Source organism: Gadus chalcogrammus, chromosome 6 (genome assembly GCF_026213295.1).
Source record: "Gadus chalcogrammus isolate NIFS_2021 chromosome 6, NIFS_Gcha_1.0, whole genome shotgun sequence".
Lineage (NCBI taxonomy): Eukaryota > Metazoa > Chordata > Actinopteri > Gadiformes > Gadidae > Gadus > Gadus chalcogrammus.
Window position 1 is genome coordinate 4168319 of NC_079417.1, and position 15513 is coordinate 4183831.

General features: G+C 44.5%; 1 protein-coding gene across 1 annotated transcript; it reads right to left on the reverse strand.

Annotated features, from left to right (window-relative positions):
• Positions 1-3: 3 nt before the first annotated feature.
• Positions 4-4318, reverse strand: LOC130384739 (fructose-1,6-bisphosphatase 1-like). The gene is made up of 7 exons (XM_056593062.1): positions 4075-4318; positions 3202-3364; positions 2868-2960; positions 2503-2643; positions 1785-1922; positions 1253-1372; positions 4-661 (listed from the first exon to the last, which is right to left on the reverse strand). Exons 1-7 carry the CDS (start codon positions 4242-4244, stop codon positions 470-472), a joined length of 1017 nt encoding a protein of 338 aa, XP_056449037.1. The 5' UTR covers positions 4245-4318; the 3' UTR covers positions 4-469.
• Positions 4319-15513: the final 11195 nt, after the last annotated feature.

Genomic DNA, 15513 nt, shown 5'->3' on the forward strand with positions numbered 1-15513 from the left:
AAACAACAAAGAATCATTCTTTGAAGTTTGAATTTTTATTTATCAGACATGATCAAGGCATGAAGCGTTCTTGCATAGATATTTGTATGTGGCCCAACATATATTAAAATGTTCCAACCCGATCAAGGTGCTTGTTTTAAGTTACGTGTGAAGCAAATGTTTGTTGTATGTAGCATGTGATCCATATGTGCGTGAGTGTGTTTGTGTGTGTGTGTTTGTGCACGTACTAATCAGTATTAGTGTCTTTGCGAGTTTGCTTGCCAGCTTATGGCAAGCATTGTCTTACTCCTTTGGACTCATGCACTGTTGCTACTCAAAGCAGAACGTAAACTCTGAGGAAGGGGTCCAGTCATTTCCCAGTACCCTTTCCTGTGTGGAATGTGTACACACACACAGACACACACACACACACATAAACACAACCAAAAAATGCACATACACTCAACAGAGGGTGCTACTGGCTGGCCTGCTACTTTCTGCCGTGCTTCATGAAGATGGCGAGGTACTCTCGCACGTCGTCGGACGAGCCCATGACCACGGGGACCCTCTGGTGGATGTCCACGGGCTGGATGTCCAGAACGTTCTGGGTGCCCGTGGTGGCCATGCCCCCTGCCTGCACCATGATGTAGGCCATGGGGTTGCACTCGTACAGCAGCCTCAGCTACAAGGACATTGGGGGATGGGGGGGATGGACACAGAAGAACGACTAAGTACACGTTCTAGAACATCTGCTACACCAAAAGGAAAATGTTAGGAAAAGAAAATGTTCAGCAATAGGTAATTGTCCACAAACCAATGTGGACAATCACCATGGTTACCATGGCTTACTTCATTGTCCATGAAGTAAACCATGGCATGATGCGAACAAACTCCCCAGTCACACTGAGAGGTAAGCTTCCGTGTTCCGAACAACTGTGCAAGCTCGCTTGGTTACACGTTAGCAAACACCGTGGCGACAGGGAGGTATGTGAGGAAATGGCATTGTGTCACAGACCCGGGTTTGTAGATAGAGCAATCTAGTGAAACGTCTTCACAATGCCATACCATCTTAAAATGGTAAATATGGATTATTCTTTACATTTGTTTGAAAAGTAATCCTTCAGCAACAAATGATGTGTGCCAATAAAGAACCAGAAGTTACATTAGAAGAACAAAGTTTTACAATTCTTCCAAAATGTTTGGTATGCACCAAGAATCCTTTGTCCCATCCTGGGTCAATTGTAACTACTCTAGCTTATGACAGGTACTGTACCTTTCCCTGGGGACTCTTCCGGTTGGCTGTGTACAGGAACACGCCTCCGTACATCATAGTCCTGTGGACGTCTGCTACCATGGAGCCAACGTGGCGAGACCCGTACGGTGCGCTGCCGTCCTGGTGGTTAAAGACGTACAGTAGAGGGTAGAAACATTCCTAGTGTTTTGTAACCAAGACTTATTTCATGTTACCCTTATTGCAGTGCAACGCTCTTGTTGCCCCTCGATAAGCTAGTGAAATGACGTAAGATGATAGATGTGAGGTCGGGCTCTTCGCACTTCACAACCACTGTATTCACGACCCATAGTCCTGAGATGTTAATTGAGTGAAAACAATTTGAGTGGAAGCAGATGCACAAATCACATGCCAATAAATGTTGGGCATCATGTATCTTAAGCCAGGTAATTCTTATGAGTGGCATACCCTTCTAAAATAACAACCAAAGACACCCCACATAACGAAACAGCTACAAAAGGCAAAGACTGTGGGGAAATATGTCGTACATGTTGTAACCAACCACATTGTTTACCTTTGGGAACTTCTTCTTTTGCAGGTACTCTGTGACGGCCGGCTCGAAGTACATGGCGTTGCCTTCGTTTGTACTGTAGATGTTCCCTCGATTCTTCATCTTCACATCTTTGTCTGTCAGGATGAACTCCCCGATCGCCTGGCCAGTCAGGAAACCACACACACCTTTGATTAGTATGTTTACATGCAGATGGATACCTGCTTTGACAGGGTTACTGGGTTATGGGAATTAAATGAGCAGGTTAACAAAGTGACGGGTGATCATAATTCGCAATTCGTCTCATTCTTAATGCTGAACGTTCGTCTGAAGCCAGGGCCATCGCACCCGTTCCAACTGAGGGAGGCCGTGTCCCTCCCCTTATCGGGGGTCCCCCTGATATTAAGGGTGCGTGACAACTCTTTGTGAATATGTCCATTGAATGTGGTTGTTGTACCGCGATAGTAACATCACTGGATGTAACGGGGAGAGCTAACGTGCTGTTTCTCAATGAAATTCAAACATCACATTTATCAAACTGCTATAAAAGCTGCGACTAGTTTCTAGCCTAACTACAGCAGAGAAAGAGTTCACCGCAAGAACTACAACAACAAGGATAAATCAATCTCAAGAGACATTGCTGCAATCTCATACTTTTGGTTTGTTGAGTTTGATGGAAAACATTCACACATTCCCGCGCCCAGTCAGCCCCTGGTGAGGGAAAAGCCCCTCTGATACTCACAGGGTCCAGCATGAAGCAGTTGACCCCCTGGCCGCAGGAGAGCACCATCATGGTGGCGCTGCCGTACAGGGCATAGCCGGCCGCCACCAGGTCCCGGCCCGGCTGCAGGGCGTCAAGCTCGCTGGGCTCCCCATCTGTGGTCTGTAACGTTCAAATGAATCCGTAAACGGCACAAATAACTCCCCCTTCAGCGGCATGTGGTTGTGGTGACGGTCATTTCATCAGAAGCACCAAACGCAACAGATGTAAATTAGCCTTGTGGCTATAATCAGGCTCAATTATAATTTGTGCATTGTCCCTGTCAAATAAACGCATTGTTGTGGGTGGCCGGTAAAAGTTTTGTGCAATCTTCGATGATTCACTACCTTTTTGTAGATGGCAAATATTGTCCCGATGGAGACAAGGCAATCGATGTTGGATGAGCCGTCGAGGGGGTCGAAACACACAATGTATTTACCCTGCAATAGAAGAGAGTGAGAGAAAAGGTTTTAATAGAAAAGCTAGGACCTCCCTAATATAAACAGTACTTGTAAGGGAAAAGTCCCCATTCAAACCTGTCTGTGTCAAGTATGATGAGGTACCGTGTTAAAACTACTACCACGTGGACAAAGTGCCAATGGTATTGAAATTCTCCCGAAACCAGCGATGGAACGCTTCATTTTGTGGGCTTCGTTCCCCCGTTCTCCCAGATCTACTGACCCGGCTTCCTGCTTCCAGGATGATGGCGTGCTCGTCCTCCTCAGAGACCAGGATGCATGCTGTGAAGGACGCTTTGATCGCGTTGATGACCAGCTCGTTGGACAGGATGTCCAATTTCTTCACCTGGTCCCCGGTCACATTGACGCTGCCCGCAATGCCATAGCTGATAGAGAGACATATTACAGAGTCATGAATACTGAAAAGGAATAATAAGCATCTTACGATTTAGGATTCTGTCTGCTCGGAAACAGACGAAATGAGTGTGTGTGCATGTGTTTACTACTTTTCAAGTTGTAGTTCGGTCCAGACATGGTCGTTTCCCCAATAGCCTACTTGTTTGTGTTTCGAGGAAATCCAAAGATAAATTACATTTTGTTGTGGTTTATTGTTCAGACTTCTTTGCTACCTTTTTTGGACACCCTGATTAGCAAGAAGAAAATGCAAAGTTTCCTGGTATATACAGGGAAGGTGTCAAGCAAAATATGCATGCATCACCGGCTATGAGTAAGGAAATGTAATTTAGGAGAGCTCTCTCCCATGGCCAGGCATTCTCTGCCAATGAAGGGAAAATAAAATGAGGGATTTAAGAATTTCCTTTGAATCACGAGAAGGAAAACATAGTTAATGTACTTCGTATTAGGCTTACCCATTTTTGTATCTATCTACCAAGTTAGAGGTTCATAAGGTCGTTAAATGTATCAACTTAATTTTCCTCATTAACCAATTAAATTAAACACACTATAAAGTGGGAGGGTTAGTTTGATGAACGGCGTATGCGACTCATCCAGCCATGTGTACGACTACCTTCGCGACTGGTTGGCTGACTGATCTATAGATCGTTAAACAAAAAATAGGAAAATACATTTTACTTACAGATGGGAGATTCCTGCTTGCCGCACTGCTACGGAAATTGCCTTAACAGCTGTGCACAGAGAGTTTAGAAGTGTCGTTAACTCTCCGGTCCCTCTGGCTTTCTGACCCTCCTCCAGAAGAAACCTAGTCAAAGTGACTGAGTTGGTCTCAAACGGTCCCTGTCCTGACATCTTGCACAGCAGATCACACCAGTGCAGTGTGTGGAGAAAGGGGAAACGTTTAAAGCATATAACGCGGAACTTATTGCGTTAAGGGGATGGTAAATAAAGGAAAGCCAATCCGAAGAGCGTGCATTGTACAATGTGCTGTGAATCCAGCGATGAACTGATAAAGTGACCGAAAGCGGGATGTGACTGGAATAATGGATGCTGTCAACCCTGAAATAAAACCAAGCATAAGCATTGCGACATCAGGTTGTGTATTTTACACAATTTCAGCAGTTTGAATACCAAGAAGGTTTTAAGATAAATTCGTGAGATGATTTGGTCATCCGAGTTTGACAATTATTTTGCCGTTTGCCCTCTGGATAGAAGATAAGAGTTTCAGAATTCCTTCAGACAGGTTTATTTTTGTCATTTAGTCAGTCAGTCAGTCAGTCAGTCAGTCAGTCAGTCAGTCAGTCAGTCAGCCGGTCAGTCGGCCGGTCGGTCTGTCTGTCTCCCTGTCAGCTTCAACAACGATTCACTCTGCGTTCTAACCTAAAGCGACGGGGCGGCGCGACTCCATACAAGTCAACGTTATCGCCATGTTTCAAATCTGTAAATTAGCATAACACCAGTCTATTGCAAAAAAGGGACAAAATGAATAAATAAATGTTGTAATTATCTCACTTTATGCTGCTGGGCTGCATTGTGTCAAGTGTGTTTTGTATGTTACATTTAAATTTGTGACCCAATCAGTTGACAGTGATGCAATTTGGACGGAACAGGCAGCTATGCACTTTTCTCTTATGTCAGACACGTACACACAATATAATACACACATGTATGATGATGACGTACGAGCGTAATTTTCTCTCCCTCTCAAACCTTGCTACTTTGCGGACTTTACGCAAGATGACACAAATACCACACGATGTCGCTGTTCACCAACCAGTCATTGCGATTAAAAATGTGTTTTGCCTTGCAAGCTCAATAAAAGTAGTAATAGTTTGCATTATTTTCCTGTTTTACGTAAACATGAACATCCACTGAATATATATTTTCAAATGTTACAATAACCTAGAGAAAAAGTAAAAACAGAAAATGAGATGTGTTTCTCAAAACGTGCAAAGTTAATGTAGAATAAATGGTCGAAAATAAGTCCGAGTCGAGAAAGATATGAAGCCATGGTAAGGAACTTAAAGTTAGCATTTCCTTAAATCACACTGTTATAGATAAACGAGAGGAGAGCAACCTTGCAGCAGGTAAGCGTCACCTGCTACGCGGACCTTCATAATGGGTGGAACGCCACTGGTCCGGCCATCAAGTGCGCATGAGCGCAGTGTAAGAACTTGCTGAACGGACAACTACAAAGAGGACCGTCGGCGAGGAACAGACGAGGGGAAAGTGTACGTTTTTAACACGTTCTGGGGCTAGCATAAGGGTTTCAACATGGCTTTCCTTTACAATTAATTCGGTCATACTTCAATTGCAGTAGCCTACAAAGCAATTAATACGCGCCTGGTTAACATCACGTAAAGACCTGATTGACTGGGAAACTTGGTGTTGGTAAGTAGTGAGCCCCATGCTGTTACTCAGGCTTTGGAGTATAATGGGACTACTTATTGTATCACCGCATCTGGTCATCCAGGTTTTAAATTCGATTTTTGCTAATGATCAACCCGTAATGTCTATCATGCTTGCCTTTTAGTTTGTTTATACACATTGCAACGATTTGCTCCAATGTTGTACTTCCGTTAATATGTCTCTCCGACCAAAGTGGTTATATTGCCCTCAACAGGTGTTCAACCCGGCTAGGTTAGATGTTGAACTTTGAGCTCTCATAGAGGATCGCAACCGTCCCTTTTCTTTGTTTATGATGGCCCTACGCGACTAGTCACATTGCTGCGACATACGCACGCAAGTGGATACACAGACGCACACAAGTGGATGCATTTGAATAGGTTCCCTATACGCATTTTTCCTATATATATTTTTTAAAGGGATATTGTCTGTCTGTATATATGTCCTTAGTCTCCATAAAGCCCCCTGGGCTTTTATCAGTTGGTGTATTTATGTTTCTTTCAGTCATGAAGGAAACCAAGAGATTTTCATATCCTGAACACCTCCACCTCAGGCGCCAGTGCAGAGATGTCTCCTCACATTGTTCACTTGCCAGAGTCTGAAATGCAGGGCTTGAGTTCAACAAAGGCGTCTTTGAGGAGCAGTGAAAGGGACTGTCACCAACTTTTAAAAACAATTCGCTGCTGTATGGCTTATTGGAATCACGGGTCACGTTTCTTTTTTAGAAAAGATGTCAGAGACGCCACCTCGCCTTATTTCAGGAACGACTCTCATCCTTAAAATACAACAAAACATTCTCTATATTATCTTTCATGCCAACACACTCATCTGGGGCACATTCCAGTGATGACTGAACAAAAGTTTTGGCAGGGGACCTCTCCGTTTGTAGGTTTCAAATAGTTTGGGTATCCACATGGGGTGAAGATGATGCTGAACCTTAGACCTGGATGTCATGGTGGTCCCCATTGTGCTCAAAGGACTTAAAGATTGGAATCTATAGTGGTTGGACTTGAGTCTCCTTCTCATAGACTCTTAAACTATGGCTCAAAGATTATGTTCAAGGGACTATGATGAAGATGTTTTCCTGTATGTAACATATTTTAATCTCAAATCCTTGTTATGGTCAACTGATAACTATTTAGTAACTTTGCAACCAAAGATGACCTCCAAACTGTTTCTGACTGTCTCAAATCTTGCCCCAAATCTTGCAAAACGACTACACACATCAAAGCAGCAGACATCCGATAGGATGCTGAGTTTAGACTAATGTTGAATGAAGCATCATAAGATGCATCTGTCTTGTCTTGGCATGCCACTCCATAATCTTTAAACATTCACAGAAACAAGTAGCACCGTTCAAACGTATCAATATGTATGAAATATTGTTTTTCCTGCCTATTCATCATTCTGTAATCCATGTGTCAAACTCAAGTTACCCAATTTTATCTTAAAAGGGAAAGAAATGTCGGATCTTACAGTAAAGCTCAGTATTTAATGGTAACGGTCTCTCTACCACCGATAACATAAACACCATTCCACTGCTTCCTCACTGCTTTCCCACTGGGGGCACTTCTTAGCAGATTGTGTTTAACAGGGCAGCCTGGTGTCGGCTGGTACATCTGGCTTAGCCCGCCGTTTGAGAGGTACACATTACGGGGCGCGGGCCCCTCCGTCTTGTGGACACATGGTCGGCGTCTCTCAATTAACACCTCCCTTAAACGACCTCTTGTGTCTGCCGGGATCAAAGCAGCTTGGCTTCCGTCGACGGGCCGCGTCTGCCCTCCAACCGCCCAGCGCCTCTCTGTGATTATCGGCCCCCGGGGCCCTCCGATGTTTGTTTAGAGGAAATGACTTCCACTCGGCTGCGCTGTCCGAGTCGGTTGCACATCTAATCCGAGCCTGGCCCCGCATGCTGCTGGCCGGCTTTTTGTGTCTCTGTGGCCGTCTGTAGCCCGCTGTTGCTTTTTTTTTGCAGTTCAAGCCGTAGACGTGGTGCTCGGTGGAAAGTTTGTTACTGGCCCTAATACCAGTTGGGTTACTTGAAAGTTAAAAACAATAGCGTTGGAAGATGAACTTCTGTTTTTGTGCAGCCTATTTAGAATCAGCGGGGAAAGAAGACCCTGCTTAGCTTGACTTCCTGGTAGAGTATTTTTCTGTAGATGGCAGTTTTTCTAATATCTCTGCATGTAAGAATGAGGGAGAGGGAGCAGCTTGTCAGGATTTAAAAGGGTGTGTGATGGTGGTCTATGTGAACTGAATGTTTGCCTTGTTATTATAAACCATGTGCACCTTAATTTGCAGTGTTGTGCTGGGCAAAGAAACCCAAGGAAAAACCTGGTTTAGGCCAGGATGCTTAAAATAGGCTTGAGGATTGGATTTGATAAGGACATCATGGGTAAACATTGAATCTCCTTTTTAAATTAGTTGCTTTCCTCTTAAATGAATACCTACACATGCAATGTTCCAAAATGGAGATGACCTCAAACCACGATGTAGTTGAAAACAAAAAGGTCAGGTTAGTGTTAATTTCAACAGTTCAATCTGATTGCTTGCCATTTTTGTTCCTGATTTCACAAAGTACCCAACTTAAAGCCTCAATGTATTTTTTTGGCTTATGACAATTAATATGGATGGACAGCTGTCTTGAATCTCCTACTTCTTTTGTGTAAGAAGTGAAATGTCATGGCTAATGGAAGGTTTTATCCATCTCGTAATGTGGATGGTTGCCTCATTTGCCTTTTGACGTTCTTCCCAATAGCATCATCGACTATTTCCCTTTATGTTATTCCCATTGTGATTTGCAATCACATCCTTGCAAGGAGCTTTCCAATGGACAATATTGGATGTTGTTCTATGCAGAATACAACTGAGTAGAGGGTATTGGTCACCTGTTGGTGTGTGTGTTTGGTGTGTGGTGTGCGGTGTGTGTGTGTGGCTAGCTAGGATTAATCCCAGCAACAACCAGGTGGATTTGAGACCTTTTTGTTGCCTAGGATCTTAAGCCCATTCCTTGTACCGCCCCCTTCTCAAATCACATGTTTGCATCGAAGAATGTGCCTTTTGTTGCGCCAACTGTAACAAAATAATGTGTTGAACTTGGGTTTTTATGAAGTTACCACTTGGGTTGTAATGTCAAACAGGTCCCACTATCTCAAATCTCCCAAAAGCATAATTGTCTAATTCCTTCTCACATTTCTTTCTCCCCTTCATACATTTCTTGACTACTTTGACCACTATGATTGCTTATGGTTTAACTAGCTTGAAAGGATATTCCTAGTCAGTTTTTTTCTCTTTTTAATGGCATGGCAGACACCTAATACTTGGGTCACTCTGAAGTTGAATCTGATGGTGACTGACTACATGCTGTAGTCATCATGCGATTTCAGGGGATTAAAGTGAACCACTCCATGGGAAGGTTAGGTAGCTTGAGGGAAGCTTTCTGCTTGACTAGGCTTGTTGCTTATGTAAAAGTATGCTGTTCATGATTAAGATGTGGCAGTATAGTGCTGTGCTATAGGGTTTGAACCTGCAAAACAACCCCGCACTTTAATCTTTTTGTTTTCCTGCCTTCCCCATGCTTAAAACTAAGTAGTGTTCTTTGCTTTAATTCCGGGAAAAATACAGAGGAGTCATTTTACATGGAAAAACCTCAGTGTGCTCGATGGCAGACATGTTTGTTTGTGTGTACGTGTGTGTCATGGGTGGGCTATAGATAATGTCTTTGATAGGTCTTCAAAATAGATGTCCAAAGGTATGATTAACCGTCATTAAGGACAAACATAGGCTAGTATCAGGACCAAACCTTATTCTAAGCTGCACTAAAGTGCCAGGGAAATGATGTACGCCGTAAAAGAATACGCCATCTCTTTGTGTGTCATCCACGTTGGGCTGCATAGACCGCAGCTCATGCACCCTATCCGGTATTCAAAGTGCAAGTGTTTATGGAAAGGAGAAACTTTCTTGGAGCAGGGAGGTGTGTCCGGGCGGGGGGGGGCTCCACCTTTTTCGTGTTCATGGAACAGGATAGGGCAGGTGCACAGAAATTCCAGGGCTCAAGTGATCTGGTGATAATCCCCGAGTTATGCAGACGTGCGGCAGCTTTTCACGTCTTGCCACAAGAAGGCAGTCTTGGTGAGTGAACCAACCTCCGTTCTGACAACAAGCCTTTTTATATAAGCAGGCGACACGAGGATGGCTGTTTTTTCTCAACAGTGGTTGCACACAACTTTCATTGTGATTCATGCGGTTACAATGGTACCATGACGGTTGTCCACACTGGCAAGAAATGTCTTTCTAATGTGGCCTAAGGATATTTAACATGTGTTTAGGGCCAGTATTCTTGCAGTATTGTTATGCTTTTAAAGGCAACTTGACAACTTATGAGTTGACATTTAACACTATTTTGCTTGAGCTGGATGCTACCAAAGCTGTAGAGTTGTCAAAGCCGTCATAGAAACGCCACTGTTATACTATATCCTTGTGTCCAAATAACCTTGGTCTACCAAGTCCTACTCCTGTTACACTGTGTGTGTATGTCTTTGTATGTGTGTCAGTGTGTGTGTCCCTGCTGATTGGTTGCCCTGTTAAACAATGCCTTGTGACGTCTGTCTGTACGATAAGTCTTCACTTGTTCCGTTGGCGAGGGTTCCTTAGGGGGTCCTCTGTTGTACTGTGAGATTTTTAGAACTTGTCACCGGAGATGCGTGTGCACTGAAGAAATACTTTCCCTCAATAATATAATACAAGGTAAGGGAATCCTGAATTGAATTGGCTTGTTACACATGTCGTCTAGACAGTTGTGTTAATCAGGCATTATGGTTGGAGTACAGTTGTATATCTGTTGCGTGGTTGAATGTAATTCTGATCTGTTGTTGTATTTGGTATTCCTCGTTTTTCATGGCATTGTGTTGTAAGACAAGAGGCGATGAATGGTAAAACATCGTGCCATCAAAAAGCTAAGACGTCCTAGCTGCGCCGTCACTCTAAATTGTCATGTTATTGTATGGTAATGTTGCAAGAAGGCTAGCTGTAGCTCTCTGCTAAGGCTAGTTTTCAGGAGATAGGGAAACACCAGTGATGCCTGCAGGTTGCTGTGTTCTGGAGCAAGCGATGGCTAGTTCTGATAGTGCTGACTAGTCTGAATGTTTGTATACAGCTATGGTTGCTTTTGAAGCTTACTAAATCTTTGGCAAAAGGTTGGGTCGGTTTTAAAGAATGGTTTAAATGGCCCAACCATAACGCTGTCTTGATATCAATTTTATTGATACAAAAAAAACTTGCCATGACATGAGGATGTTCTCCAATTGTTGCTTCTCCGAATGGCAAAATTAGTCTCAATCTCCTTCAGTAAGTTGGTTTTCTGAGCAATGTGGACATCTTTGATTAGGTAATTTCTTGTTATTATGAGTGTGCCGTCTAATGCCTAATAATGAAGTCTAACGATGGCTATGCTTTTTGCTTTAAACCATCAAGGCTGGCAGATGTCCCTCTCTTTTAAACTTGGTTTGAATGTATAAACATCCCCATGAAGAAGGTTTGGATCTTTCTGTAAGCTGTTGAGCTGGGCCACTCGATTGTTCCCTCTTGTGTTCTGCGTGGATTTTGTTTACAGTAAAGATTGGCTCAGTGGTGAAACCGTTGATCTTTTATCTGAGCCAGTTAAAAAGTTCCCTTCACATGAAAGCCTGCTGCCTGAGCGCCACATGGCAAATGTTTTTAATGTTGCTCAGTCTCCGCAGAAGACCCCAGCGTCTTCTCCTCACACGTTGGTGCCTTTCATCGTCTACTGAAGTGTAATCTTCAATGCCTCAGTCTTCAATGCTTACGAACCTTTGAAACAACTTGAAATTGCGTTTGTGCTTTGTAAGCTAAGCGGGCACGTGATTTACAAATTGCTCCCACACTTTAAACCCATTTCAAATTGCATCTCACTTTCTGCTCAAAAGGCATTGGTTTTTATTGACCAAAAATTGATGACACCTTACTACCCTTCTACCAAACCCCCATCCACCAATCCAGACAGGTGGTGGTGAGGTGGTTGATGAAGAGGGCGTGTTCAGACCCTTTTCCCCAGCCGGTGAACCGTGCCTGCTGCCCTCTGTGTTTGGCGACGCGAGTCCATGCCTCGCTGCGTGGCTGCGGTGAACTCGGCCTGATAATGGCCGGCCGGCCGGCCCTCCTCGGGTTTCACTCCCAACAAAGTGAGGTGCACATCGCCACGGCAACGATCGCCAGAGGCTCCGTCCACACCTATAGCCTTATATCCCTGCTGGTGCTAGGAGGCGGGAGGATGCAGACTTTGTTTTGTATTTTTTTTACTTTTAACAGGCTTATCTACTGTGTTGATTCGAGGATGGGGTATTTTACAGTACAGCTATACATAAATATATATTAAATGTACATTGCTTGTTTCAAGTTTAGTTCTTTTAACAGTGTATGGGCGTTAGGCTAAAGCTTTCCGTGGCCTGTTGCTCCCGGGTCTCGGGTGATGCAGAGTATGCTATTGCTTTTCTAGCTGGAACCGGCATTCAAAATGTTTGAAAAAACCTGTTGCGTACAATTCTGCTACTTTGTCGTCTTGGTTATTTTATTTGCTACTCTGCATATTTCTATCCTGATGGATCCTCCCTGAAGCATTTCTAAAATGATAGCCATGCTCCCTTTGGCAGTGGGAACATAATGTGTAGGTGGTTGTCATGTCTGAGTCTACAACCGGCTTTTGTTTATGCAAATTGTGGGTGTGTAAAATTGTGATTAGACTGAACATACTATTTTCCTTCCACTCCTGTTGCCCTCTCTCAGGCTGTAACACTTCCTTCTTTTATAATGAACATTTCGAAATAGGTAGCCAAAATATTTGGCATAACAAAGCATGTACATTCTCTCCTGCTTTGTCTTTGTTTTGCATAGTGAGATCTGTAGTGGCCATACTTTCTACAGGGCAAATGGCCTCCAAAATTGTTCCTTCCGACTGCACCAGTGGAAATGGGAACCTGCTTGCTATTCAAGTCAATATTTGCTCATGGATGTCAAATTAAGCCATATGTTCATTTTGTTCTTATCATGCATGAGCATTATCAAGAGTACGTCAGTGTTCACAATGAAACTAGCTCATCTAGTCACTAACACTGATCTGTTCTAGTAAAAAGACATGTCACAGCATGCAATGTGTCATGGCCATGTCCATGCCTTTGAGTAAGGCATGTGGAAACATGCATACAAATAAAAACTGCATTCTACAATACTACAGTTTTGATACATTTTATTTTGAACAAAAGGAAAACTTCCAAATTCCCAGAATGTCCCTATTGGGTTACTCCCTCTGTTTCTGTGAAAGTCACTCTCTACATTAAACTGAGTGTGGCTGTCATTCAGCCATAGAGTTTCCAATGGAATGCTGACGCTATTGTAAGACAAATGACTCCTGGGACCAGCACCCAACCCCCCCTCTGCCCTCTCCTTTCCCAACACAATGCGCTGTGTTATACCTAATGAAGGCATGCTACTGTTGTCTTAGCCTATGGCCCTCCGGATGCTAGCCCAGGGCAATGTCATGAAAAGGTTGACCCGGAAGTCATTGCTAAGGTCAACCCTTAACACAACTTTGTTTACGTTGTTTTTATATTGGTTCCAGTGTTCAACTTTAATTTAAAACTGCACATGTTATCACATGTTGCTGGTCGTAGTATATCATTGCAGCATTATAACTTTGTAATCATTCCCACCCTTGAAGTTTGATGGTAAAGGTCTATTTTGTATGTCACTAGAAGATGGCGTAAATGTTCATGCACTTGTAATTGCAGGTTTTCTTCGAGTTCAGAAGACTTGTGTACCCGGTTCCTTTTGAAGCTAGGAGAAAAAAAAGTGAAGCTATTTGAATCTCCCATGTTTCTCGCTGCAAAATAACAGACAGTGAAATTCTTTGTTGCCGTGTGCATTCTTGGCAGAATCCCATCTGTCCTTCAGCCCGTCCACTGGAGCGGTGCTTGTGGCCCAGACGCACGCCCATGGGCTGTGTTTCCTGTCTGAGGTTAATGTTTGATAAACTTCATTTCTGTGAGTTCATTCACACAGACGAGCAGGCGGTTTTTCCAGCATTTGTTTTCCGTGCTCGTGGGCGACGGTGTGGGCCCGGGGTAGGTCCCAAAAGCCGTTAAAGCTTCTTGTGTCAGCAGATTCAAGATTCGTCATAGCACTCCCTTAATCTCTATTAATCAGATTTTTGTGGGATGCAGTGTGCCTGGCTTCCTGCTTGGCAACTCGCCCTATAGTCCTTGCTATATTAGTACATGGTTATTGCTGTGCGTTCATTAGGCACGGTGAGCTTGATGTGCTCCTAACTCCTCCACCATCCTCTTCTCTTCACACTTTCCTCTTTTTGTTCCTAACTCCCCCACCCTCCACCAGCTCCACCCCCTCATTTCCTCATGTTTGTCAATGTAGATTAATTAGAATTTCAAATTTTGATGTTGAATTGTTCCCCGCGTGGAGACAGAGCGGGTGGCTTGTGTGTTCAGCCTCTGGGGGCCCTTGTCCGTTTGGAGCTCTGAGTGGGTTGAGCTGGGGGGGGGGGGGGTGGGGGGGGGGGTGGAGGGGTGGGGGGGGGGGAATCCGCGTTCCAGGGAGTGACTGGCTGGAACAGGAGAGGAGAAGGGCCCACTCCCTGAGGACCAGGCTCGACCTCAGCTCCCCCCTCCACATCGATGACCGGGCAAGCTATTGAGAGCAGACTCCTGCTGTCCCCCCCCCGTCCCCCGTCCCCTGTCCCCGTCCCCCCCCGCGCCTCTCCGGCCTGCCCGGTTGTCAGATTCATTCTTCTTCTTCTTCTACCGCCCTCTATCCCATCTTCCTTCTCTTCTCTCTCTTCCGTCTCTTTCTCTCTCCTTCTCCCTCCATCTTGGTGGAACAAATAGTTTTGCTGCCACCCTAATGGGATTACTCTGCGCCCTGTACCTCTCTCTCTCCCTCTCTCCCTCTCTCTCTCCCTCTTGACCACTTTTCTTTCTCTCCTTTCACATGCTCAAGTGCATCCTGAGTTCCCCCCCCCGTTGAGGCGCTCCTCCTTAAACAGAAACGGGGGGGACCCCTCCAAAATGTTAAGTGAGGAAAGAGAAGGAAAATGTGCCGGTATTTAGAGTGGTTATCTAGTAATGAAAGCCTTTGCTTTGCCTCATTTTGCTCAATTCTGTTCATTGGAATAATGTAGTACAGCAGATGTTGTGACCTTGTGTCTCCTTGAGGCACTCCTTTGGCGAGGCGGCCTCCGGTGGGTTTAACTGCACTGCTGTGCAAATGGGGAAGAGCAGAGCCGCTGTGGTTTGCTTTGGGGCCCACTCTATCGTTGTCGAGATAAGGGTGGCGCGGGGAACGTTGATAAACGGTTGGCTACTATTACTGGTTACCGACCCACCGCTTTGATATTTCCTGATGGCCAAACTTGCCCTTGTCGGTTAAGCAGATTATTAAAACACACCCTGATGTCCACTTTATAAGCCCTGCACTCCAAGCAGGAGGGTATACCGAGGGAGCAAACCAAAGCTAGCTTATGGCAGCTGGGGACAGATGCTCAACAGATGGGGGCCCCCATGAATATATTTGTTGGTCAATCGTTTATCGGGGGGGGGGGGGGGGGGGGGGGGGGGTCCGTGATAACCCGAGAGCAGGGCAATTGCATCCAATTTTCGTTTCCCTTGGTCAGTTTTTCTGCTGTTTTTAA

Coding starts and splice junctions, on each gene's coding strand:
- LOC130384739 (XM_056593062.1), bottom strand. CDS start 4,244: ATGTCAGGACAGGGACCGTTTGAGACCAACTCAGTCACTTTGACTAGG. Junction 1,923..2,502: donor ACTGCTTCATGCTGGACCCT/GTGAGTATCAGA, acceptor CTGACTGGCCAG/GCGATCGGGGAGTTCATCCT. Junction 1,373..1,784: donor AAAAGAAGAAGTTCCCAAAG/GTAAACAATGTG, acceptor TTTAACCACCAG/GACGGCAGCGCACCGTACGG.